Genomic DNA, 24,699 nt, shown 5'->3' with positions numbered 1-24,699 from the left:
TGTGGCCGAAGAAGAAAGATGCGTGTGTTTGTGTAATTGTTTGACTCTCAGCTTAGCTGTTGCTAATGCAAAAGAGGTAAATAACTATGACCTGAATAGGAAAGACAAATATGCCTTGATCATATAAAATAATGTGGTATAAAATAGTCGATAATAAAAGTCTACACGAAAATTTCTTCTGCCGAGCTCTATGGGTTAATAAATTGTAAAAGTATGTTTATGTGTGTTTGTAGACAATACATAATATGGATACTCGTAAATAAAACAATATATTTGATCATAATGATTTTTAATACTTTTGGTAAGTTTCAACAAAAAATTATCATAAATCGACAATTAACAAAATGTTTCAAATAAACACTCGGTAAACCCATATCCGTAGAGGTATTCATATAATGCAGCACAAGTGCAAATTTCATTGTCTTTAATTGACTCAACGACCGTCTTAAATATAAGACAAAATAATTGCTTCAATGTGAAGCCATTTCTTTATTATTTATCGCAACTCAGACTAGCGACACAAACTAGATATGTTTTATAATTATTAGGAGTGAGATAGCAGCCCGTAGGTCTTACTAATCGGTTATATGTACATAGTAATGATTAAATACTAATACGCATCAATATTTCTAGTGATTTGATTTTACGAAGCTCAAAAACAGTCGCATTGACACGTCAAGAAATAGCAGAATACTGCTATTTCGCTAAATCTATCAGTTCAATTTATTGTTTTGTTCATAATTATATTTTTTTACTAAGTTACTAAATCACAGTCATCAAACGTGAGTATTATTATTATTTAATATTAAATAACACAACAAGAGAAAAGAACGTTAAATGTTACTCTTCTAAATGAACATTACTTTGGTATAGATTAAATAAGAATAACTGAATATAAATAAATTTAATAATATATCTTGGAAATGGAAGTACGTTTATTTACTGGCTACCTAATACAATGTACTTATATTAATTTTTTCATTGATACATTATCAGTCCTTCGTTCTCTATCGAGATCTATAATAATTACATTATGGCACTTCATTGGAAAAAGAGTTGTATAGTATAGTATGCAAAATGCATTAATTAATAGAACAAGATCAACATTCTTAAACTCACCACGTAGGTATGTATATTGATTGAATTCCTATTTTTTACTTCAAAACAAATTAGTACACCGTTCAGAAACAAAAAATCTCCGAGCAGAAATACCTATAGCTATAGCATAGTGACTATAGTTTCTACAAATATTGATAATTTCAACACCATGTTTGGAAATCCAATAATAACAATAACAAATTCATTATAATATTGAGCAAAGATTCTTGTATACAATACAACATAATATAATAAATTATAAATTAGAATGGAATTCATCAGAAATCAATAGAATATCGGGAGATCGTGTAAGCCGTGTTGCGGCCTAATATTAAGTAGTATTTATAAAAATCGTGGGGGTAATATTATTTAAATTTTCTACAATTTCAGAATTCAGTTAGAAATGCCCGAAAGTTGCCTGAAATCCTTAAATATTTCATATTTTACCAAGTTCCTAAATCACAGCCGTACAGTCTTATTTGTGCTTTTAATTTCTTTTCACCCCTATATCATATAAACTTTGGTTATAATAATTATTAAATAACTGTAAATAAATAATCTCGAAAAATGTAAATATAATATGAATTTGAATCTTTTTATGTAAGTACTTAAACAATACTTTGTTAGCTGGTATAGCTTGAATAAGACAAAAAGCTGCACTGTCGACCGAAATCGAAGCAGACATATTTGCTAATTTGTGAATTTACATATCAGTCATTTTCTTACGAGACCTACAACTACATAATAAATAGAACAAATTCCCATTTTTTTAATATTCTGAAACAAATTAGAAATACCCTTCAAAGACAAAAAATCTTCCGGCAGAAAACATAGTGACTGCAGTTTCAGTAAGGAACAAACGCTCCGGGAATATTAAATATAACAACACATTGGCAACTTAACACTGGAATAATAAAAACAAACATCTTAAAATCAGTAATAGGAAATTAATCATAAATCACTGGAATTGTTAAAGATCATGTGAGCCGATTTCATTCTGAAGTGTGCGATGGGTCTAATCGAAGTGGTGGTCGTCGCGGGATATTTTCAATTTGTCAAATTCTATTCCGTACTTTCTCAAAAGGTCTGTATCTCGCTGCCTCGCAGGTGTGGACTGATCATCATCTCGGGTGAGATTCGAGGCCTCTCTGCTGGGCTGCAAACCGAAGAGTATGAAGTGTTAAGACATTTCTATAGATCTGGCAAAAATAATATTCTAGATGAAGTGTTGCAGTGCAAAATTTTGAAGCGGAATATCTTTTAATTGACATTAGGGCAATTGCAAATTTCAGAAAACATGCTTTTCTATATTCAAATTAAAACATAAATCGGTGGGTGGACTTTTCAGTATGCGAAGTCACCTGCATCAGTAGACCAGAGGTCCAATTTTTGCTTCAATTTCATACATTTAGGCTCCATCTCTATAGAAGAATGTTTGTTTTCAACATTTTCGATTATGACTAAAATTAATAGATAATATATTATAATATTTACCATTGGCACGGGTTGGGGAGAAAGCCGCAGAGGCGAAGACCCACATGACAATCCAAGACTTGAGTTAGGAGAATTCTGTGTGAAAATTGTGGCAAAATCCAGTGAGTGTGTCAAGGAGTCCGAAGATGCTCCCTGAACATCCAGCGATTGGGTGACATCTGGATTGGACGACGTTCCGGGAAAGTCAAGCATCTGGAAGGTATTCAAGGCATCGAAATCGACATTCTCAGAGAGGCGAGAAGATGGTCTGCAAAGAAAGATATAAATTTATCTCTGTGAATTGATGTTAATCTGTTGTATTTTTATAAATTAGCCCGCAACATCCGTAATTATTGCTATCACCCATTTTTCACTAGTTTCCCGCTTGTCAGACGTTAAAGTGAAGAGGTCAGTAGGTGTAATTAGATGTATATATGACTCGAAATAGTTTTATTGGAAAACATTCCTGTTCTCTCAGTGGGGTGGGGTTATCTCAAGGATATTGCCCGTGTCTGCTGTAAAGTGTATTTATCACAATCAACTACCTGGATGTCGACCTCTTCATGATCAGTGTGGATCTTGGCATTTTGCGATATTGATTTAACATCGATTTTACATTGATATTATGATTGCATATTTGATTGTAAAGTGTGATATCAATTACCTGGTTGTATTCTTCTTCATTCTTAATTTGGATTGGATGGCTTGCATGACCTCACGACCGCCTTGGCGAACCTATAAAAAGAAATTCATTTAAACATTAAATAACAAACAATCGCAGTAGAATTATTAGTTTCAGCGTGCACCGGACTCGCAGACTGAATCTATCAGATTAGAATCACATTAGCCACGCATAGTTAATCATCGAGTATTGAAAGTCTCTGTGGAAAGTGATGCATTAATGTACTGAACACGTGCGGATTAACTTATAAAAAGCATTGGCATTTGCAAACTTACCGATTCTACCGCTGTGTCTACGGCCGCTGATAGTCGTTTGCCACCGGACAAGTTCTGTGCGGACTCCCAAATGGCGTATTCATATTCGAATTCATCGGAGTGAGTGTTGCCATCGACGATACGGGCCAGACGCTCATCGATAAACTGAAAATCAAAATACAGAATGTGTGAACACAAGTGGAACGGCCCTAATTTTTAGTATACAAAAAACAATGGACCAATTCCAGACAGAAGTAAAATATATATTTATTATAATAATACCTGTTGGAATTTTTGCGTCATTAACAGTTGTTTTCTGAAATTGCGGGTAGAATTCTTGGAACCGCGGACGAAAAGATCTCCGTCGAAGATTAAATTTCCTTCATTATACCTGAAAAACAATGGAAAAGGTATACAACTTCAGACTGAATAAGAAACGGAAGATGTGTTATGCAATATTTGGAGGCATCGCAAGAGTATCTTTGACGACAATCGGCCGTTCGCTCAAACTCTCGGGAAAATATCATAATAGCACACTGAATCGACAGATTTATGCATAAAATTTCCTATTCAGATAGAGATTTAACTATGTAAAGAACTGATAATGACATTTTAAAAAAAAATCATATTCACTTGATGGAAGCTTTGTATCCTCCGATGATTTGCACAATAGTCTTCAGAAAAGCTCTCGAGACTGTATCTTCTCCAGGCTCCGGAAGCTTGATGCTGCGGTGCAATGAAAATTGCTAGAAACCAAACCATAATATATTTAAACATAAAAATAGGAAATCATATAATGCTATCATGAAGTACAAGACGAGCTCCTGAAGCAATCTGATGAAATTGGTCTCAAGATTCAAGAATAGGCAGCATGTGAATAAAATTCATCCATATAGGCAAGTAGGGCTCTACGAGAAAGTGTTGATACTACAATAAATCGATTGCCACAAAATTTAATTCCAAAGATGATGAAAAGTAGAATAACTATTGGTATTTCATCAGGTCGGAGAGGGCGAGTTTCCTCCTGATGCGACAGATTAAATGAGAATACCACACGTTTTCCATCGGATTGCGTTTGTACGCCACATTGAGGAGAACTCACCATATCAACTGGCAGCAAAGACAGATCATCAAACGGTGTTATAAAGATACTCCTATCAGCATCCAGCAAGACAACTTCGCCAATTTCAAGCGGCGACAACCACTGGAAAGTATACAGTAAAAATGGTATAGAAAACATTTTATAAAGTAATTTTATCTATTACGAATATTAACCGCAAAAAAATAAATGCCTTTCTGAATGAATTCTAACGAGATAAAGACAGTAAAAGATATTATAAAATGTTTTCCGAACATACTACCGATTAATAAATTAATTATTTAGCTACGTACAGAGTGAGGTTACACGTTATTCAAATAAGATAAACCTAATGTAATTAATTAATAAACGCTTTGGACAGATGTATACACGAGTAATTAAATTACATACGTACCGAGTACATGGCTTCCGAAACGCCAATGAGGAACGGCATGGGGGCCGAAAGATAATCGACCAAAGACTCGGGCAGGATAGGAATAAAAATGTGCTGCCAAACAAGGGGATATAGAAGATCATTCGCTGCCTGAACGCAAGCCGAGAGGCGAGTTGGATTCTTCGACTTCACAATGATACGTCGCTCGTGGAGAAGAGCTCCCAGCATCCCGACCATGGCTCGCGAATCCACCGCATCGAAGTAGTCTGTCAGGTTTCGCTGTTAAGAATTAAAGGAATTTCCGAAGGTACAGTGAATGTTAATAACATCCAAGGGAATCGTATAATAACATAAATACAACTCGCATCGTTAATCGTAATGCAATAAAATAATCAAACGGTCATGATAAACATGAACATGCGCTCATATTCAATTATTTCTCATATATTTTTTGCGAAAATTTATGATATTTGATATAATCAACAATCATAAACCATACAGGAGCCAATACAGTAATAATTTAATTCACGAGTCCATGTCAATATAATCGCTAACGCTATATTTAGAGACAAGAACATTAATGATGAAATATCGCAGATGCAATTTCGCCAAGATAAATATTAATTAACCAGTAATCACAGTCAGTGACATCACAATAAGGTAAATGTACCAATTATCGGCACCAGAAGGAAAATGTGGTCATGAGATCAAAATAATAGGCTCAGCTTAAATATATTTGTATATTTCTTTTTTTGTATTTATATTTACAAATATTGTTAACAATAAAAAAGTTCAATATCAACAATATTTTAAGTTAATTATTATTTTTTTTATGTTTTAACAACATAAGGACAATTGATCCTATTATCGGCACCTGAATTAAATTTAGGTACTAATTTCCGGCACCTTATGTTCGTATTATCGGCACAACTAAACTTATACAGGACATTTCTATAAAGTTAAAAAAACTTAACTGAAAACATAAGTTTAAAAAATGTAGGTACAACAATTACTTTGTAAGTAACATTTGTATTTTTCTTCATTCATATTTTGCTACAATATAATATATACAGTAGAACCTCGATAATTCAAAAATCGATAAATCAATTCAATTTTAACCCCCAAGAATCATTTTTCATACAAAAAAATCGAAATATTCGTTATTTCGTAATTCGAAATGGAATTTGGTCCCAAAGGCCATTTTTATCCATATAAATCGAAATAAATAATAGCAAAATACTTATTTTCTTGGAAAGTAATAAATTTAATGACTGCAATTAAGTAGGCAAAAACCTGCAAATTTACTGATGGAGGCAAAACCCAAAGTTTAAGTTGTGGAAATACCCAAAAACTCCAAATGTACTATGACACAAATTGCAGTGGATGTCAATCAAGGGTTCATTTACTTGTCATTCATGTAAATTCAGAATCCATTATTTTATTAATGTGAAAAACATGTTGTTTTACAAGGTAATCTTAGCACATAGCTATTAAATGGTTTTCAGTGAAAAAAAAATATTTATTCACGAAATTTCGTAATTATTAAGTGCTTAACTATATTGTGACATTTTTTTATCACTGACAGAATTACGTTTTTAATATTATGTATTTAAATAAACAATGAGTTTCTTTTCTTTTCAAATTTAAGTTGATAACAACTGAATGTTTAGATTAAGCTGACAATAATGAATACAGTGACCCTTTGTTTGACAGGACTATTTCACTAATTGACTTAATGAGTTCACTTGACATTTTTATTATTGTTTATAGAATATTAAAGAATTTTATTTTAAAGCGGCTGCCGGCTGTATAATTTTCGCACCTTCTTCATCATTAAAATAAAAATGTTCCAATTATCGGCACCATTCATGCTTATTATCGGCATACATTGTAATCGTATTTTATAAAGTAAACTATAATTTAGATTTTATTTTAAAAAGTTTTAAATTAAGAAGGAACAGTATTTCTTCCTAAAATATCTGCTACTTGTGTAATCAAAAATAATTTAATAACAGTATTTAATATTTTTGCATAATGATCGATATCTCTTATTACCGGCACACTATGTGCTAATTAACGGCACACCAAATTTTTAAAGTTATTATTCAATTTTAAAAGATTATTTCTGATTCTCCTGATATAAATTTGGTGTGCCGAAAATTAGCCAGGCGATTAATTAATATTTAAATAATTTAAAAAGATTTTAAAATATTAAATTATTTAATTTCTATCCAACAATAATGTGCTTTTAAAAGTTTGTTTGCATGTCCCTATTATCGGCTTTGTGCCGATAATAAGAACAAATGCAAATCGTATCGGTGCCAATTACCGGCAGCAAAATTTACTTGATTTTTAGATAAACTAACCGCTAAACACATAAAATATTTTACAATTTCGGCAAAAAAACAATTTAAATATTAAAATATAACCATACATTTAATAATTCAGTTTAAAAAACGTTTTAAAATGCTTAACACTAAATATTCGAAATGTTTACTTACTTGTCAAGCTTTTGTCTCAAATATCACAGTAGGTCTAAATCACTCGACATATGGCAGAAAACTATCAAATTTCACGAAGTACTTACAAACATTTAACAAAAACTTTGTATCTTTCTATCGCATACGAAATGTGGATTTCGGATAACACATTTTTACAACCATAGAAGTCTTGCCATTCTTATTTTTTTGAATTTCTTCTAAAATTGCCGATAATTGGAGCAGTGACGGAAATTGGTACATTTACCTTATGGTAATAATTAACGTTCTCACATTTCCCGGAATGCGAGGGAGTTCATGTGGTATATAATTATCAACGGCTGTGGCCCGGATCTCCCTCAGGTAGTGATTGAGCTGAAATGTTTCTCCTTCGTATTCCCTGCTAGGTGTAGCCAAATCGGCGGGGTCCGAGCCATTCCTCGAAGCAATCACATCCAAATACCTGAAAAGAATAATACAAATAATGCAAATATTTCAATAGGTAAATCATTAATAAATTCAACAGTAACAAAACATTCATATATCAAAGTAGGACACAGAAGTTGAGATTTATAACGGCTTCTGAAATAATCATGGTGTGAAGTGAACTTACTTGTAAAACTCATCATGATTTTCGATATACGAGAGGAATACTGTGGCATTGTCGACGTGCGGATCGTGCCTGCAATATCCATATGTAAATTTGGCATCCGCGTCCGTTAGAACGAAGGAGAAATGCTGTATGAGATTCCTGAAAATTTGTAATTAAAATATTGATACACACAAATCATAAACCTTCATATTATGTGGCCTATGCAGAAGCAAGGAAAACCCAATGCAATACAAAACACATGAACAGGTACATACATGAAACTCATCCCAAAGTATTTAAAAAAAACAAACCAAAAAGTGAGGTTATGTTCAATGACGGAATTCAAAAACAACATTATGCATGAAAGAAACACAGCAATCATACATATTATAGTGATAAAGTGCAGTATTTTTTCAATCGTTATGCATGTTTACCTTTAATAAAATACAATATGTACCGACATGACTCTGATCAACGCTAAATTGGCCATTTAAATCTTCGAGATTGACATCCCGGTATGTATTTGAAATTAATAGAATAACGATATAATAATATTATACTTTCAAACATTCGATTGCAGAAAACACCGATTCACGATCGTATCGAATAAGATAATCCACGATAAAAGTATTTATTTACCTTTCAAATTCGAAAGGGAAGACAAACTTAACCGCACTTTTCACGAGATCATCATTTTCGCTGGAGGTTGGAAATTTATACACAATTGTGGGCTCCGAAGTCTGAGATGACGGCGGAGCAATCTCGCAATAATATTCGAAGTACCTATGGACGACTTCTCTGAAAATTAAAGGAAATAAATGATTATGAAGTATGCGGTCTAGCGGCAGATATTATCGTTCACGTTACGCACTTTTATTGGATAAATAATCACCTTTTACGCGAACCCATACTGAAGATATGTGGCTCACAATACAATGTTCACAATTTTCTCAGCAATTATCACCAAACCAATGTAAAATAATGTAATAAAACGGTCGACTACAATGTTATTTCACAATAACGTCAAATTTCCTAACCTATTCCTAATATCAAGTGTCAAGCGTCACCCCACCACCGACGAATTTACAATGGCCGCCACACGGATGCCAACGTAGAAAGTGAAATCACTGGCTGAACGTAAAAAATTCAAGTATTAATGATAATAATATTATATTTTTATAATTTCGCTGTAATAAATAAAATCGTATAGGTTATAATTTAAATTAAATCCAATGTGGAATATATTAAGAACACACGATTTTAAATATTACATCGAATTGATTACAATATTATAATAAAAAATATATTATCAATATTACACGAACATTTTGATCATGAAAATGTTCAAGTATAAATGATAATATTATTTTTCACTTAATGTAATCGCATATTTTAATTTATTGAATATTATTTGCAATCCAATACAGTTCGCTGTGAGCTTTCTTATCGGAAAGAGATGACCGTATACCATATGGTCTCCAATTTTATTAGATTCAATAGTAAGATTAATTCAATTTTCATAGCTGATTTTAGCAAAATTCAAGAATGAAAACCTAAGCTAACTAACTTAACGCTGTCCAAGGGACTGGGTGAACGGTGAAATCATCACACTTCATAAAAAGGTGACCCTCTGAGCTGCGACAATTACCGAGGCATTACGCTACTCAGTGTTCCGGGAAAGATTTTGGCAAACATCCTCTGGATAAGAATAAGGGACCCGATATTCCACGTCCTCAGGAAAAACCAGGCCGAGTTTCTACCTGATCGAGCGCGTGCAGACCAAATCCACAACCTTCGATGTTTCTCCAGCAGAGCCATGAGCTGAACAGTCCGATGGCTTGCTGCTTTGTGGATTATGTGAAGGCTTTCGACAGTCCGCACCGCCCCTCCCTCTGGATGATACTGGGAGCAAACGGGATCCCTCCCAAGATCATTGCCATAATCAAAAGTCTGCACGAGAATAGCGAATGCTGTGTCAGAATTGGAGACACTGTCACGGAATGGTTCGGGGTCACGACCGGAGTCGGACAGGGTTGTGTCCTTGCACCGTTTCTCTTTGACTTCATACTACGGAAGTCAATACCACCCGACCGAGGCATACCTGTTACCCCCACAGTGAAGCTGTGCGACCTGGAATACGCTGTCTTATTCGACAACTCAACCGAGGGCATTCAAGAGACAATCGACAGGTTGCATAACAACTCCTCTCGCGTTGGTTTGAAAATCAACGCGAAGAAAACCAACGTCTTGTGTAATAGCACCTGTCCTGATGTTGCTAATGCAACAGAGGTAAATAACTATGACCTGAATAGGAAAGACAAATATGCCTTGATCATATAAAATAATGTGGTATAAAACTGTAATTATTGATCCTCAAGAAATCGAAAGAATGCTAAGCCGTTCGATGTACAACCACTCACATATTCTGATATGTTAGACTTATCTGGATTATCCAAAAATATTATTAAAAATCGGAATAAAGATGAGAACGGTCAAACAGTCAAATGGCTGAAAATTAATGTCAATTACTATGATGCGGGAGTGAATAAGTATGCACAGTTAGTTACTTTTTAGTACAATTACTAACAAGCAAAAGTTGGCAGGTAGAATTAGTATCAAGTAAGAGTTGGTAAGTACAACCAAATTTTTATTTCTTGTTGAAATGTATGGTAAAAAGGTGATATAGGTATATACTTTTTATAAATAAATACATTTAAGGAATAAAACGAAGATTTTTTTTTAATATTTCACTCGTCGTGTTCTTTTATTGATTGATTTGGGATGAACTTCAAACTTTCAAATCGCAATATCTCACAAACGGCGAAATGTTAGTTACCGATTTCTGCCAGCAACCCGATGATGTGGCCGAAGAAGAAAGATGCGTGTGTTTGTGTAATTGTTTGACTCTCAGCTTAGCTGTTGCTAATGCAAAAGAGGTAAATAACTATGACCTGAATAGGAAAGACAAATATGCCTTGATCATATAAAATAATGTGGTATAAAATAGTCGATAATAAAAGTCTACACGAAAATTTCTTCTGCCGAGCTCTATGGGTTAATAAATTGTAAAAGTATGTTTATGTGTGTTTGTAGACAATACATAATATGGATACTCGTAAATAAAACAATATATTTGATCATAATGATTTTTAATACTTTTGGTAAGTTTCAACAAAAAATTATCATAAATCGACAATTAACAAAATGTTTCAAATAAACACTCGGTAAACCCATATCCGTAGAGGTATTCATATAATGCAGCACAAGTGCAAATTTCATTGTCTTTAATTGACTCAACGACCGTCTTAAATATAAGACAAAATAATTGCTCCAATGTGAAGCCATTTCTTTATTATTTATCGCAACTCAGACTAGCGACACAAACTAGATAGGTTTTATAATTATTAGGAGTGAGATAGCAGCCCGTAGGTCTTACTAATCGGTTATATGTACATAGTAATGATTAAATACTAATACGCATCAATATTTCTAGTGATTTGATTTTACGAAGCTCAAAAACAGTCGCATTGACACGTCAAGAAATAGCAGAATACTGCTATTTCTCTAAATCTATCAGTTCAATTTATTGTTTTGTTCATAATTATATTTTTTTACTAAGTTATTAAATCACAGTCATCAAACGTGAGTATTATTATTATTTAATATTAAATAACACAACAAGAGAAAAGAACGTTAAATGTTACTCTTCTAAATGAACATTACTTTGGTATAGATTAAATAAGAATAACTGAATATAAATAAATTTAATAATATATCTTGGAAATGGAAGTACGTTTATTTACTGGCTACCTAATACAATGTACTTATATTAATTTTTTCATTGATACATTATCAGTCCTTCGTTCTCTATCGAGATCTATAATAATTACATTATGGCACTTCATTGGAAAAAGAGTTGTATAGTATAGTATGCAAAATGCATTAATTAATAGAACAAGATCAACATTCTTAAACTCACCACGTAGGTATGTATATTGATTGAATTCCTATTTTTTACTTCAAAACAAATTAGTACACCGTTCAGAAACAAAAAATTTCCGAGCAGAAATACCTATAGCTATAGCATAGTGACTATAGTTTCTACAAATATTGATAATTTCAACACCATGTTTGGAAATCCAATAATAACAATAACAAATTCATTATAATATTGAGCAAAGATTCTTGTATACAATACAACATAATATAATAAATTATAAATTAGAATGGAATTCATCAGAAATCAATAGAATATCGGGAGATCGTGTAAGCCGTGTTGCGGCCTAATATTAAGTAGTATTTATAAAAATCGTGGGGGTAATATTATTTAAATTTTCTACAATTTCAGAATTCAGTTAGAAATGCCCGAAAGTTGCCTGAAATCCTTAAATATTTCATATTTTACCAAGTTCCTAAATCACAGCCGTACAGTCTTATTTGTGCTTTTAATTTCTTTTCACCCCTATATCATATAAACTTTGGTTATAATAATTATTAAATAACTGTAAATAAATAATCTCGAAAAATGTAAATATAATATGAATTTGAATCTTTTTATGTAAGTACTTAAACAATACTTTGTTAGCTGGTATAGCTTGAATAAGACAAAAAGCTGCACTGTCGACCGAAATCGAAGCAGACATATTTGCTAATTTGTGAATTTACATATCAGTCATTTTCTTACGAGACCTACAACTACATAATAAATAGAACAAATTCCCATTTTTTTAATATTCTGAAACAAATTAGAAATACCGTTCAAAGACAAAAAATCTTCCGGCAGAAAACATAGTGACTGCAGTTTCAGTAAGGAACAAACGCTCCGGGAATATTAAATATAACAACACATTGGCAACTTAACACTGGAATAATAAAAACAAACATCTTAAAATCAGTAATAGGAAATTAATCATAAATCACTGGAATTGTTAAAGATCATGTGAGCCGATTTCATTCTGAAGTGTGCGATGGGTCTAATCGAAGTGGTGGTCGTCGCGGGATATTTTCAATTTGTCAAATTCTATTCCGTACTTTCTCAAAAGGTCTGTATCTCGCTGCCTCGCAGGTGTGGACTGATCATCATCTCGGGTGAGATTCGAGGCCTCTCTGCTGGGCTGCAAACCGAAGAGTATGAAGTGTTAAGACATTTCTATAGATCTGGCAAAAATAATATTCTAGATGAAGTGTTGCACTGCAAAATTTTGAAGCGGAATATCTTTTAATTGACATTAGGGCAATTGCAAATTTCAGAAAACATGCTTTTCTATATTCAAATTAAAACATAAATCGGTGGGTGGACTTTTCAGTATGCGAAGTCACCTGCATCAGTAGACCAGAGGTCCAATTTTTGCTTCAATTTCATACATTTAGGCTCCATCTCTATAGAAGAATGTTTGTTTTCAACATTTTCGATTATGACTAAAATTAATAGATAATATATTATAATATTTACCATTGGCACGGGTTGGGGAGAAAGCCGCAGAGGCGAAGACCCACATGACAATCCAAGACTTGAGTTAGGAGAATTCTGTGTGAAAATTGTGGCAAAATCCAGTGAGTGTGTCAAGGAGTCCGAAGATGCTCCCTGAACATCCAGCGATTGGGTGACATCTGGATTGGATGACGTTCCGGGAAAGTCAAGCATCTGGAAGGTATCCAAGGCATCGAAATCGACATTCTCAGAGAGGCGAGAAGATGGTCTGCAAAGAAAGATATAAATTTATCTCTGTGAATTGATGTTAATCTGTTGTATTTTTATAAATTAGCCCGCAACATCCGTAATTATTGCTATCACCCATTTTTCACTAGTTTCCCGCTTGTCAGACGTTAAAGTGAAGAGGTCAGTAGGTGTAATTAGATGTATATATGACTCGAAATAGTTTTATTGGAAAACATTCCTGTCCTCTCAGTGGGGTGGGGTTATCTCAAGGATATTGCCCGTGTCTGCTGTAAAGTGTATTGATCACAATCAACTACCTGGATGTCGACCTCTTCATGATCAGTGTGGATCTTGGCATTTTGCGATATTGATTTAACATCGATTTTACATTGATATTATGATTGCATATTTGATTGTAAAGTGTGATATCAATTACCTGGTTGTATTCTTCTTCATTCTTAATTTGGATTGGATGGCTTGCATGACCTCACGACCGCCTTGGCGAACCTATAAAACGAAATTCATTTAAACATTAATTACCAAACAATCGCAGTAGAATTATTAGTTTCAGCGTGCACCGGACTCGCAGACTGAATCTATCAGATTAGAATCACATTAGCCACGCATAGTTAACCCGGCGCCCGCTTCTGTCACGAGTGTAGTACGCGAAATTTCGCAAAACTACGGGGCTACAGCGCTTCTGTCGCCAATGTTGTACGCAAAAATGCGCCGGTCGATTATGTAGAATATACATGACGCATGATTTTGAAATCTCTACCATAATTTGCCTTATTTCATTACCAACGGTGACATATATGTAATATTGTCAAATAAATTGTGTTACAATACTAAAACTAAGATGTTTGACATGCCTTCGACAGGCCGTCAATCTACGCTCATTTAATTTTGGTTTGAAACATCGTGCCACTTTACTGCGTTTGCGCAGTATGCGTAATATCACTGTTGTGAGAGGACTGTGCAAGGAATCGCTCTTGTCGTTTTTCCGTACAAAATATTACGTATTTTACGCGATCTATTGTATTGTGTGAATTTTATTATAATATTTTGTCTGTGTTATTGTTTATGTGTTTTTAACTATACCATTCATGTGTATTAAACTGTTATAAAGTGTTTTGACTATATTTTTTTGGACTATTTTACCTTTGTTACTGTGTGAGTGTTTGGTTGAGAACTTTTTTCAAACTTCAATATGGCTGGTTTAAGTGAGGAATTGGAATCCGATTACGAAATGTCTGAAGAAGAATTGGAACCATCTGACCTCAGTGATGTAGATATATCAGAAGAGCCAATTGAACACTTGAGAACATGGACATCTGGACCCCATGTTCCGATCGTATATGAGTTTGATGATTTTCAATCCGGCATAGCAAACAGCGATTTGACTGAGACTTCGCCTGAGTGTCTTTTTTTGAACATTTTTTAAACCGTGATATAATGTTGAAGGTAGTCCAACAAACAAACATTTTTTTCCACTACCAGTATAACACTCAAGAACTTGGACCAAAATCACGTTCTCATAATTGGATCGATACAACTGTATCAGAATTATATGCATTTTTTGCGGTGTCAATGCTCATGACACGAAACAAACATTTGTCACTAGAAGAACACTGGAGTACGGATTGTTTTTTAAGTGCACCCATTTTCGGTCAGACGATGCCTAGAGACCGATATGAGTTATTGCTCCAAATGCTCCATTTTTCCGATCCAACAAGTGTTACCTCAGATAGACTAAATAAAATTAGGTTACTTTTAGAGCATACACGCAAAATTTTCAAAGACACGATGATTCAGCATCAAAATCTCTGTATCGATGAGAGCATTATTGTTTTTAAAGGGAGACTTATTTTTAAACAATTCATTCCATCGAAGCGTCATCGTTTCGGTATCAAAATGTTCGTGCTGTGTGACGTTATGACGGGTTATATTTTAGATTTTATTATTTATTGTGGTGACGGGACAGACATAGTGGATAGCCAAAACTTTGGAATTTCCGGAGCTGTTGTGACAACGCTGCTGACCGAGTATCTGGGCAAAGGGCATTCGTTGTGGTGCGATAACTGGTACACCGGTCCACAGTTATTCAAACACCTCCATGAAAATAAAACCAATGCTTGTGGGACTGTACGTAAGAATCGCAAAGAAATGCCATGCTTCAAAAAGCTGAAATAGGGGGAGACAGAGGTAAAGTCAAACAGCCCATTGTTGGCTCTCAAATGGTGTGACAGAAGAGATGTCCACATGCTTACAACCATGCACGATGACTCCTTCGGTCCAACCGGTAAAACTAATTTTAGAACCGGAGAACCCATTATGAAGCCAAAGTGCATCTTAGAGTATAATAAAAATATGGGGACTGTCAACAAGGCCGACATGATGCTCAGCAGCTTGTCGTGCATGAGGAAATCTGTGAAATGGTACAAAAAAGTAGCATTTCACATGATTGACCTCTATTTATTAAATGCGTTCTATATGTATAAATCTGTTACTGGTAGTAAAAAAACTTTAGGAGAATTTCAGTTAGTCGTGATAAAACAATTAGTAGCTAAGTACGCTGTGAAAATCACGAAAACTCCACAACCCAGACCATCGACTAGTGAAAATCCATTGAGGTTGTTGCCTAGAACTTTAACAGATCATTTGCCGCAACACATTCCGCCCACGGCAAATAATAAAAAGCCCAGAAGACGCTGTCATGTGTGCGGAAATTCAAAAATTAATAAAAAAAAAACATCTCTATCTAGATATATGTGTTGTATTTGCAATGTGGCTTTATGTCTCAGTCCGTGTTATAAAATCTACCACTCTTCAAAACAATTTTAAATGTGTAAAGTAAAAATAAATATGTAACTCAGTAATAATATTTAATAGCTGTTTAAGTGTCTGCCTAAAAGTTTGTTTAGTCTAAAATTATTGTGCTATTTTTACGACCCTACTCAGGGAAAAAACATTATGTGTGATTTTATTACCATTTGTGAAGTGTTTCTATACTCGCGTCAAGCACGAGCGTGACGAATAACAAAATGCAAGCCTTGCAGTGCTCCATATACATAAAACAAAATGGCGGAAATCTTATAAATGGTGAGTCTTTGTATAGAATTAATTTCTTCGGATATTTTTGACATTATGACTGATTTATTACGGTTTTTTAATGTTGTAAAATAATCTGAACATGTCTAGGCGCCTAAAGAGCCATAAAACTCATTTTTTATTGCCATTTTTATTATGAAACACAGAAGTTAAATTAAACAAAAACCGTCACCGCGGAGAGTGAATTCGTCATACTACAATAGGCCGCGAGTGCCAGGTTAATCATCGAGTATTGAAAGTCTCTGTGGAAAGTGATGCATTAATGTACTGAACACGTGCGGATTCACTTATAAAAAGCATTGGCATTTGCAAACTTACCGATTCTACCGCTGTGTCTACGGCCGCTGATAGTCGTTTGCCACCGGACAAGTTCTGTGCGGACTCCCAAATGGCGTATTCATATTCGAATTCATCGGAGTGAGTGTTGCCATCGACGATACGGGCCAGACGCTCATCGATAAACTGAAAATCAAAATACAGAATGTGTGAACACAAGTGGAACGGCCCTAATTTTTAGTATACAAAAAACAATGGACCAATTCCAGACAGAAGTAAAATATATATTTATTATAATAATACCTGTTGGAATTTTTGCGTCATTAACAGTTGTTTTCTGAAATTGCGGGTAGAATTCTTGGAACCGCGGACGAAAAGATCTCCGTCGAAGATTAAATTTCCTTCATTATACCTGAAAAACAATGGAAAAGGTATACAACTTCAGACTGAATAAGAAACGGAAGATGTGTTATGCAATATTTGGAGGCATCGCAAGAGTATCTTTGACGACAATCGGCCGTTCGCTCAAACTCTCGGGAAAATATCATAATAGCACACTGAATCGACAGATTTATGCATAAAATTTCCTATTCAGATAGAGATTTAACTATGTAAAGAACTGATAATGACATTTAAAAAAAAAATCATATTCACTTGATGGAAGCTTTGTATCCTCCGATGATTTGCACAATAGTCTTCAGAAAAGCTCTCGAGACTGTATCTTCTCCAGGCTCCGGAAGCTTGATGCTGCGGTGCAATGAAAATTGCTAGAAACCAAACCATAATATATTTAAACATAAAAATAGGAAATCATATAATGCTATCATGAAGTACAAGACGAGCTCCTGAAGCAATCTGATGAAATTGGTCTCAAGATTCAAGAATAGGCAGCATGTGAATAAAATTCATCCATATAGGCAAGTAGGGCTCTACGAGAAAGTGTTGATACTACAATAAATCGATTGCCACGAAATTTAATTCCAAAGATGATGAAAAGTAGAATAACTATTGGTATTTCATCAGGTCGGAGAGGGCGAGTTTCCTCCTGATGCGACAGATTAAATGAGAATACCACACGTTTTCCATCGGATTGCGTTTGTACGCCACATTGAGGAGAACTCACCATATCAACTGGCAGCAAAGACAGATCATCAAACGGTGTTATAAAGATACTCCTATCAGCATCCAGCAAGACAACTTCGCCAATTTCAAGCGGCGACAACCACTGGAAAGTATACAGTAAAAATGGTATAGAAAACATTTTATAAAGTAATTTTATCTATTACGAATATTAACCGCAAAAAAATAAATGCCTTTCTGAATGAATTCTAACGAGATAAAGACAGTAAAAGATATTATAAAATGTTTTCCGAACATACTACCGATTAATAAATTAATTATTTAGCTACGTACAGAGTGAGGTTACACGTTATTCAAATAAGATAAACCTAATGTAATTAATTAATAAACGCTTTGGACAGATGTATACACGAGTAATTAAATTACATACGTACCGAGTACATGGCTTCCGAAACGCCAATGAGGAACGGCATGGGGGCCGAAAGATAATCGACCAAAGACTCGGGCAGGATAGGAATAAAAATGTGCTGCCAAACAAGGGGATATAGAAGATCATTCGCTGCCTGAACGCAAGCCGAGAGGCGAGTTGGATTCTTCGACTTCACAATGATACGTCGCTCGTGGAGAAGAGCTCCCAGCATCCCGACCATGGCTCGCGAATCCACCGCATCGAAGTAGTCTGTCAGGTTTCGCTGTTAAGAATTAAAGGAATTTCCGAAGGTACAGTGAATGTTAATAACATCCAAGGGAATCGTATAATAACATAAATACAACTCGCATCGTTAATCGTAATGCAATAAAATAATCAAACGGTCATGATAAACATGAACAAGCGCTCATATTCAATTATTTCTCATATATTTTTTGCGAAAATTTATGATATTTGATATAATCAACAATCATAAACCATACAGGAGCCAATACAGTAATAATTTAATTCACGAGTCCATGTCAATATAATCGCTAACGCTATATTTAGAGACAAGAACATTAATGATGAAATATCGCAGATGCAATTTCGCCAAGATAAATATTAATTAACCAGTAATCACAGTCAGTGACATCATAATATGGTAATAATTAACGTTCTCACATTTCCCGGAATGCGAGGGAGTTCATGTGGTATATAATTATCAACGGCTGTGGCCCGGATCTCCCTCAGGTAGTGATTGAGCTGAAATGTTTCTCCTTCGTATTCCCTGCTAGGTGTAGCCAAATCGGCGGGGTCCGAGCCATTCCTCGAAGCAATCACATCCAAATACCTGAAAAGAATAATACAAATAATGCAAATATTTCAATAGGTAAATCATTAATAAATTCAACAGTAACAAAACATTCATATATCAAAGTAGGACACAGAAGTTGAGATTTATAACGGCTTCTGAAATAATCATGGTGTGAAGTGAACTTACTTGTAAAACTCATCATGATTTTCGATATACGAGAGGAATACTGTGGCATTGTCGACGTGCGGATCGTGCCTGCAATATCCATATGTAAATTTGGCATCCGCGTCCGTTAGAACGAAGGAGAAATGCTGTATGAGATTCCTGAAAATTTGTAATTAAAATATTGATACACACAAATCATAAACCTTCATATTATGTGGCCTATGCAGAAGCAAGGAAAACCCAATGCAATACAAAACACATGAACAGGTACATACATGAAACTCATCCCAAAGTATTTAAAAAAAACAAACCAAAAAGTGAGGTTATGTTCAATGACGGAATTCAAAAACAACATTATGCATGAAAGAAACACAGCAATCATACATATTATAGTGATAAAGTGCAGTATTTTTTCAATCGTTATGCATGTTTACCTTTAATAAAATACAATATGTACCGACATGACTCTGATCAACGCTAAATTGGCCATTTAAATCTTCGAGATTGACATCCCGGTATGTATTTGAAATTAATAGAATAACGATATAATAATATTATACTTTCAAACATTCGATTGCAGAAAACACCGATTCACGATCGTATCGAATAAGATAATCCACGATAAAAGTATTTATTTACCTTTCAAATTCGAAAGGGAAGACAAACTTAACCGCACTTTTCACGAGATCATCATTTTCGCTGGAGGTTGGAAATTTATACACAATTGTGGGCTCCGAAGTCTGAGATGACGGCGGAGCAATCTCGCAATAATATTCGAAGTACCTATGGACGACTTCTCTGAAAATTAAAGGAAATAAATGATTATGAAGTATGCGGTCTAGCGGCAGATATTATCGTTCACGTTACGCACTTTTATTGGATAAATAATCACCTTTTACGCGAACCCATACTGAAGATATGTGGCTCACAATACAATGTTCACAATTTTCTCAGCAATTATCACCAAACCAATGTAAAATAATGTAATAAAACGGTCGACTACAATGTTATTTCACAATAACGTCAAATTTCCTAACCTATTCCTAATATGAAGTGTCAAGCGTCACCCCACCACCGACGAATTTACAATGGCCGCCACACGGATGCCAACGTAGAAAGTGAAATCACTGGCTGAACGTAAAAAATTCAAGTATTAATGATAATAATATTATATTTTTATAATTTCGCTGTAATAAATAAAATCGTATAGGTTATAATTTAAATTAAATCCAATGTGGAATATATTTAGAACAAAAGATTTTAAATATTACATCGAATTGATTACAATATTATAATAAAAAATATATTATCAATATTACACGATCATTTTGAAGGTCCATTTACCTGGATCACCCAATGTTAAAACTCCAAATTTTTTTGGGTGCGTTTGTTTGTGCATCGTTAGTGCACGTTTGTGCACGATTTTTTTTCGTTTGTGCACCTATAATAACCGAAAAATTCCAATTTCAAATTGGGTGTTCCAGCTAACGTTGGGTCACCCAATGTTGAAATTTCAACTTTTTTGTGTGTATTCGTTTGTGCATCGTTAGTGCACGTTTGTGCACGCGTTTTTTTCGTTTGTGCACGCACATTAAGGGGGTTATTCGGATTTCAATTTGGGTGACCCAGCTAAATGCTGGATACTTGTGTCACTAAACTTAGATTTTTTTCAAAATTTAAATTGTAAACACTAGTGCGTTGGTAGTGAACGTTAGTGCACGATTTTTTTTTGCCTTTTCATCTATATTCAGCGCGCTCTTTAATTTTTAAGTTTGTATGCAAAACCTGACTGCGTGGGTTTAAAAATATTTTTTTTAGTGAAATCTCTTGTCGCATAGCTAATGCGCAATTTTGCATACTTTTTTAAATTTTTTCTCATATAGTGCGTGAGATATTTGATATGAAATATTTGATGAACGTTAAGTCGAACCACCCAACAAACTTTTTTAACTTTTTATTAGGTCATCAATTTGTCTATTATTGGCTTACGTTTGTGCACGTGCTTTTTTGGATTTCGAGATTATATCTTGAGAGATATTATTTTTTTTAATTTAGTGACTTGATACTTGAACCGTTAAATTTACTTTAAAATTGTTTTGTTAAGTGCATACGATTACATATATTTTTTTAAACTTTTAACATGATTTTTAAATTTTTATCTTTTACATTAAGCTATAAATTTGATTTTGAATGGCCGTCAAGTTTTAACATCGAACATTTTTTTTCACATTTTTTAAATGCACAGCTTTGAGTAATTTAATTACATGATTTTTATGTATTTTTTATTGTTTTTTCATGTAAATTACGTGAAAAATTCTCATTTTTCCATTTTCACTAAGTACCTCGTCAAAATATCCCGAACAAAAACAACCGCATCCGCATGGATGGTCTGGTCAAAAGAGTTTCGCAAAACAGCCAATAATCCATGATAATCAACATCTTCGTGCTTCAATTTGGAAAGCACCTGTATATATTTTTATTGGTGCGTCTTCAAAATATACTTTGCGAAGCCATTCGCAACAGTCATAGCTGTCACCAAAAATGTTTTCACCACTCCAATGTCACAATATTATATTATTTATCTTACAAATTATTGATGGCTTTCACTGTATCTTTAGACCTCGTGCGTTCATAAATGTTTCGTTATGCATTAATTTATGACGAGCAAGCTTTATATCCAACGCTAGTTAGGTACTTTAAAAATCCCAATTTTAAGACATTAATAAGACAACCAATAAACAAAATTATAAGTTGTTATTATCCACCTTATCGTTTCGAATGACAGCAATAAGAATCATGTATAATTAATAATTATTAAATATTAGTATTTTGTCAAATATTGTCTATGAATATAAGTATATTAAGTTTGTTGTCGTTGCCTATCATACGTCAAAATCATCTGTCACATGAGATGCGCCTTTCATGTTTAGGGTACTGGAAATACTATTTAATAAAACAATGCAAAGTCAGAATGAAAATAATATATTGACGTGCTCTGATAAACTAGAAGGAGTTAAGACAAGGATCTCTACAAATGTTTCAAAGGACCTACCAGACCACCATTAAAAACAAGCAATTAATTTTGGATCCGTCTCAAAAACAACTAACTTTGCTGCAAAAGAAATTTCATCATTACATTCATACAATCAATATGACTGGATTCGAAACCGTTTCGCAACCAATGCCGAAAATTCTATAGAACCGCTTTCTCTATAAATTTGAGAGGAATTAATTGAATTGGGAAACGATGGGACTCTAAAAACTGAATTTTGCCGATGTTCCATTGGCTATTTTCTGGATTTCGGTTAAAAAAGAATATTCTTGGATTTCCTACAAGGCTATTGCAGTTCAGCTACCGTATCTACGATATATGTGTGCAAAAGTTTTTAACTCAACTTATAATTAAAAATTTCGAGAATGTAGTATAACCAAGAACTTCGGGTTGTTCTTTAAAATATCAAGTCAAAAAATACACAGGGTGGGGGACTGATAGGCCTCTAGCCTGAGGGACCAGGCTCAGGGGTGGGACTGCGTGGCAGGTCAACCAGATAAGAAAGATAAACACAAATTACTAATTTGCTCACATATTAAAAAGAGTCGACTGCAGCGCTATTTTACTACGCTGGTAAACGTTCGATTGTAGGTTACAATAATTATTTATTATTATTGTGTCAATATTCGACAAACAAATCGTCCCCGTATTGCAGAACTAGCCTAACTGATTTTTGGACATTTTACAAGAGAGCACTTTTAAACTTTATTTTGTCATTAATTTGAAAACTGTAAATATAAAAAAATTGATTTAAATATATGATAATGCATTGGTTAAATGCTTTGTTTATGTGAAAAAAAAATACCAAAAAGTATATTCCGTCACATATTTTATGCAGATAGGCTTCTTTTGCACTACAGTATTTGAAATCAGCACTATCTTATTTGAGTTAAGCTTGTTCTGCATAACTATTAGGATATAGTTGTACTACAATAATTCAGATCAGAACTATCTTAATTGAGTTAAGGTATTTGAACGCGAACATAAGGCAATAAAAAATGGTACCTTAAGCGCATTAGGAAGTTAGGCTAAATTTGTATAGCACTACAAAATAAAAATTAAATCTCACGACATAGTTTTTTTATTCACAAAATCTACCAAACACTTCAATGAACATGGGTACTTATAATATACTGTAGTTATTAATGAAAGTTAAAGTTCAAGAAGTTATATAAATGAAAAGGCAATAAAACCTATTACTCATAAGCACTATTTTTAATTTAATCACTGTAAGTTTCATCCCTATTCACTTCTTGTGGTGAGGTGATCAGTCCTGTATAGAAAGAATGGTAGTCAACAGGGATTATTTTCTCCGGGCAAAGTTACATTAGGTCACAATGTTTTAGCTTAGCTATTGGTATGACCGAACTTCTTACTGGCATCAATTTGAAGTCAGTTATCTTTTGAATTAGTGGTCCACGGCTACGCTCAGCTCTATTAACTGGTGCAGGCGAATCTTCAAAGTTGTACTCGATTTGGAGTGTGTGTGGATTTTCTGGCATTACTGAGATTCGTTTTATCTTTTTCCAAGAAAATTTGATTCCACGTTCATCCTAATCCCAATTTTTGGTTGTTGATTTCAAGCAATGTAGGCGTAGGGTCTCTTCCTACATGCTGATCGTGCTATTGAATACCACTAGCTCGGTGTATATACTGGTATTTTCTTGGCAGCCCTTTCAATAACACTATGAATCGAATCAACTTCATTCTGCGTGTGACCTTTTTCTGAAAAGATATGTGTTATTTTACAAGAGAAATTGGCCGCACAGAACATGTACATACAGTACATGAAATGGATACAATTTTTTCCAGCACGATTATCTGAAAAAAATATGAATTCTTTTATCCCTTCCGATACCTGTTGTTTGATGAAATCAAAGACACAGCTTCCAAATTTCACACACTCCTCTCACTCCAATTGATCCATGCCACATAAAACAATGATCTTGTTGTGATCCTAGATCATGAATACTGAGATTGTATGTGGCATACTTTCGTTTATGTTTATAGTATAGTTGTGCGGCTTCTGCTCTGGGATTTGTAAGACTTGTTGCGCAATAGGAACGTTTTATTTAAGTTTGC

At 34.0% G+C, this 24,699-nt stretch overlaps 3 protein-coding genes across 3 annotated transcripts; all 3 read right to left on the bottom strand.

Annotated features, from left to right (window-relative positions):
- Positions 1 to 281: 281 nt before the first annotated feature.
- Positions 282 to 5,216, bottom strand: LOC147079366 (DENN domain-containing protein 1B-like). The gene is made up of 8 exons (XM_085940148.1): positions 5,001 to 5,216; positions 4,610 to 4,711; positions 4,141 to 4,253; positions 3,790 to 3,898; positions 3,529 to 3,672; positions 3,236 to 3,306; positions 2,593 to 2,839; positions 282 to 2,254 (listed from the first exon to the last, which is right to left on the bottom strand). The coding sequence occupies exons 1-8, from the start codon at positions 5,214 to 5,216 to the stop codon at positions 2,114 to 2,116; spliced, it is 1,143 nt and encodes a 380-aa protein (XP_085796274.1). The 3' UTR covers positions 282 to 2,113.
- LOC147079365 (DENN domain-containing protein 1B-like) lies at positions 5,124 to 9,121 on the bottom strand. Its single transcript, XM_085940159.1, has 5 exons — positions 8,941 to 9,121; positions 8,688 to 8,846; positions 8,070 to 8,207; positions 7,725 to 7,919; positions 5,124 to 5,258 (listed from the first exon to the last, which is right to left on the bottom strand). The coding sequence occupies exons 1-5, from the start codon at positions 8,955 to 8,957 to the stop codon at positions 5,249 to 5,251; spliced, it is 519 nt and encodes a 172-aa protein (XP_085796285.1). The 5' UTR covers positions 8,958 to 9,121; the 3' UTR covers positions 5,124 to 5,248.
- A 2,059-nt stretch (positions 9,122 to 11,180) lies between these two features.
- LOC147079364 (DENN domain-containing protein 1B-like) lies at positions 11,181 to 20,655 on the bottom strand. Its single transcript, XM_085940244.1, has 12 exons — positions 20,458 to 20,655; positions 20,205 to 20,363; positions 19,587 to 19,724; positions 19,268 to 19,436; positions 18,609 to 18,866; positions 18,218 to 18,319; positions 17,749 to 17,861; positions 17,398 to 17,506; positions 17,137 to 17,280; positions 14,144 to 14,214; positions 13,501 to 13,747; positions 11,181 to 13,162 (listed from the first exon to the last, which is right to left on the bottom strand). Exons 1-12 carry the CDS (start codon positions 20,472 to 20,474, stop codon positions 13,022 to 13,024), a joined length of 1,668 nt encoding a protein of 555 aa, XP_085796370.1. The 5' UTR covers positions 20,475 to 20,655; the 3' UTR covers positions 11,181 to 13,021.
- Between the last annotated feature and the right edge of the window lie 4,044 nt (positions 20,656 to 24,699).

Source organism: Rhyacophila brunnea, unplaced genomic scaffold (genome assembly GCF_057557595.1).
Source record: "Rhyacophila brunnea isolate RB1 unplaced genomic scaffold, BYU_Rbru_1.0 scaffold_1, whole genome shotgun sequence".
Taxonomy (NCBI): domain Eukaryota; kingdom Metazoa; phylum Arthropoda; class Insecta; order Trichoptera; family Rhyacophilidae; genus Rhyacophila; species Rhyacophila brunnea.
The sequence above is the reverse complement of the archived record's forward strand: the minus strand, read 5'-3'. Positions and strand labels throughout refer to the sequence as shown.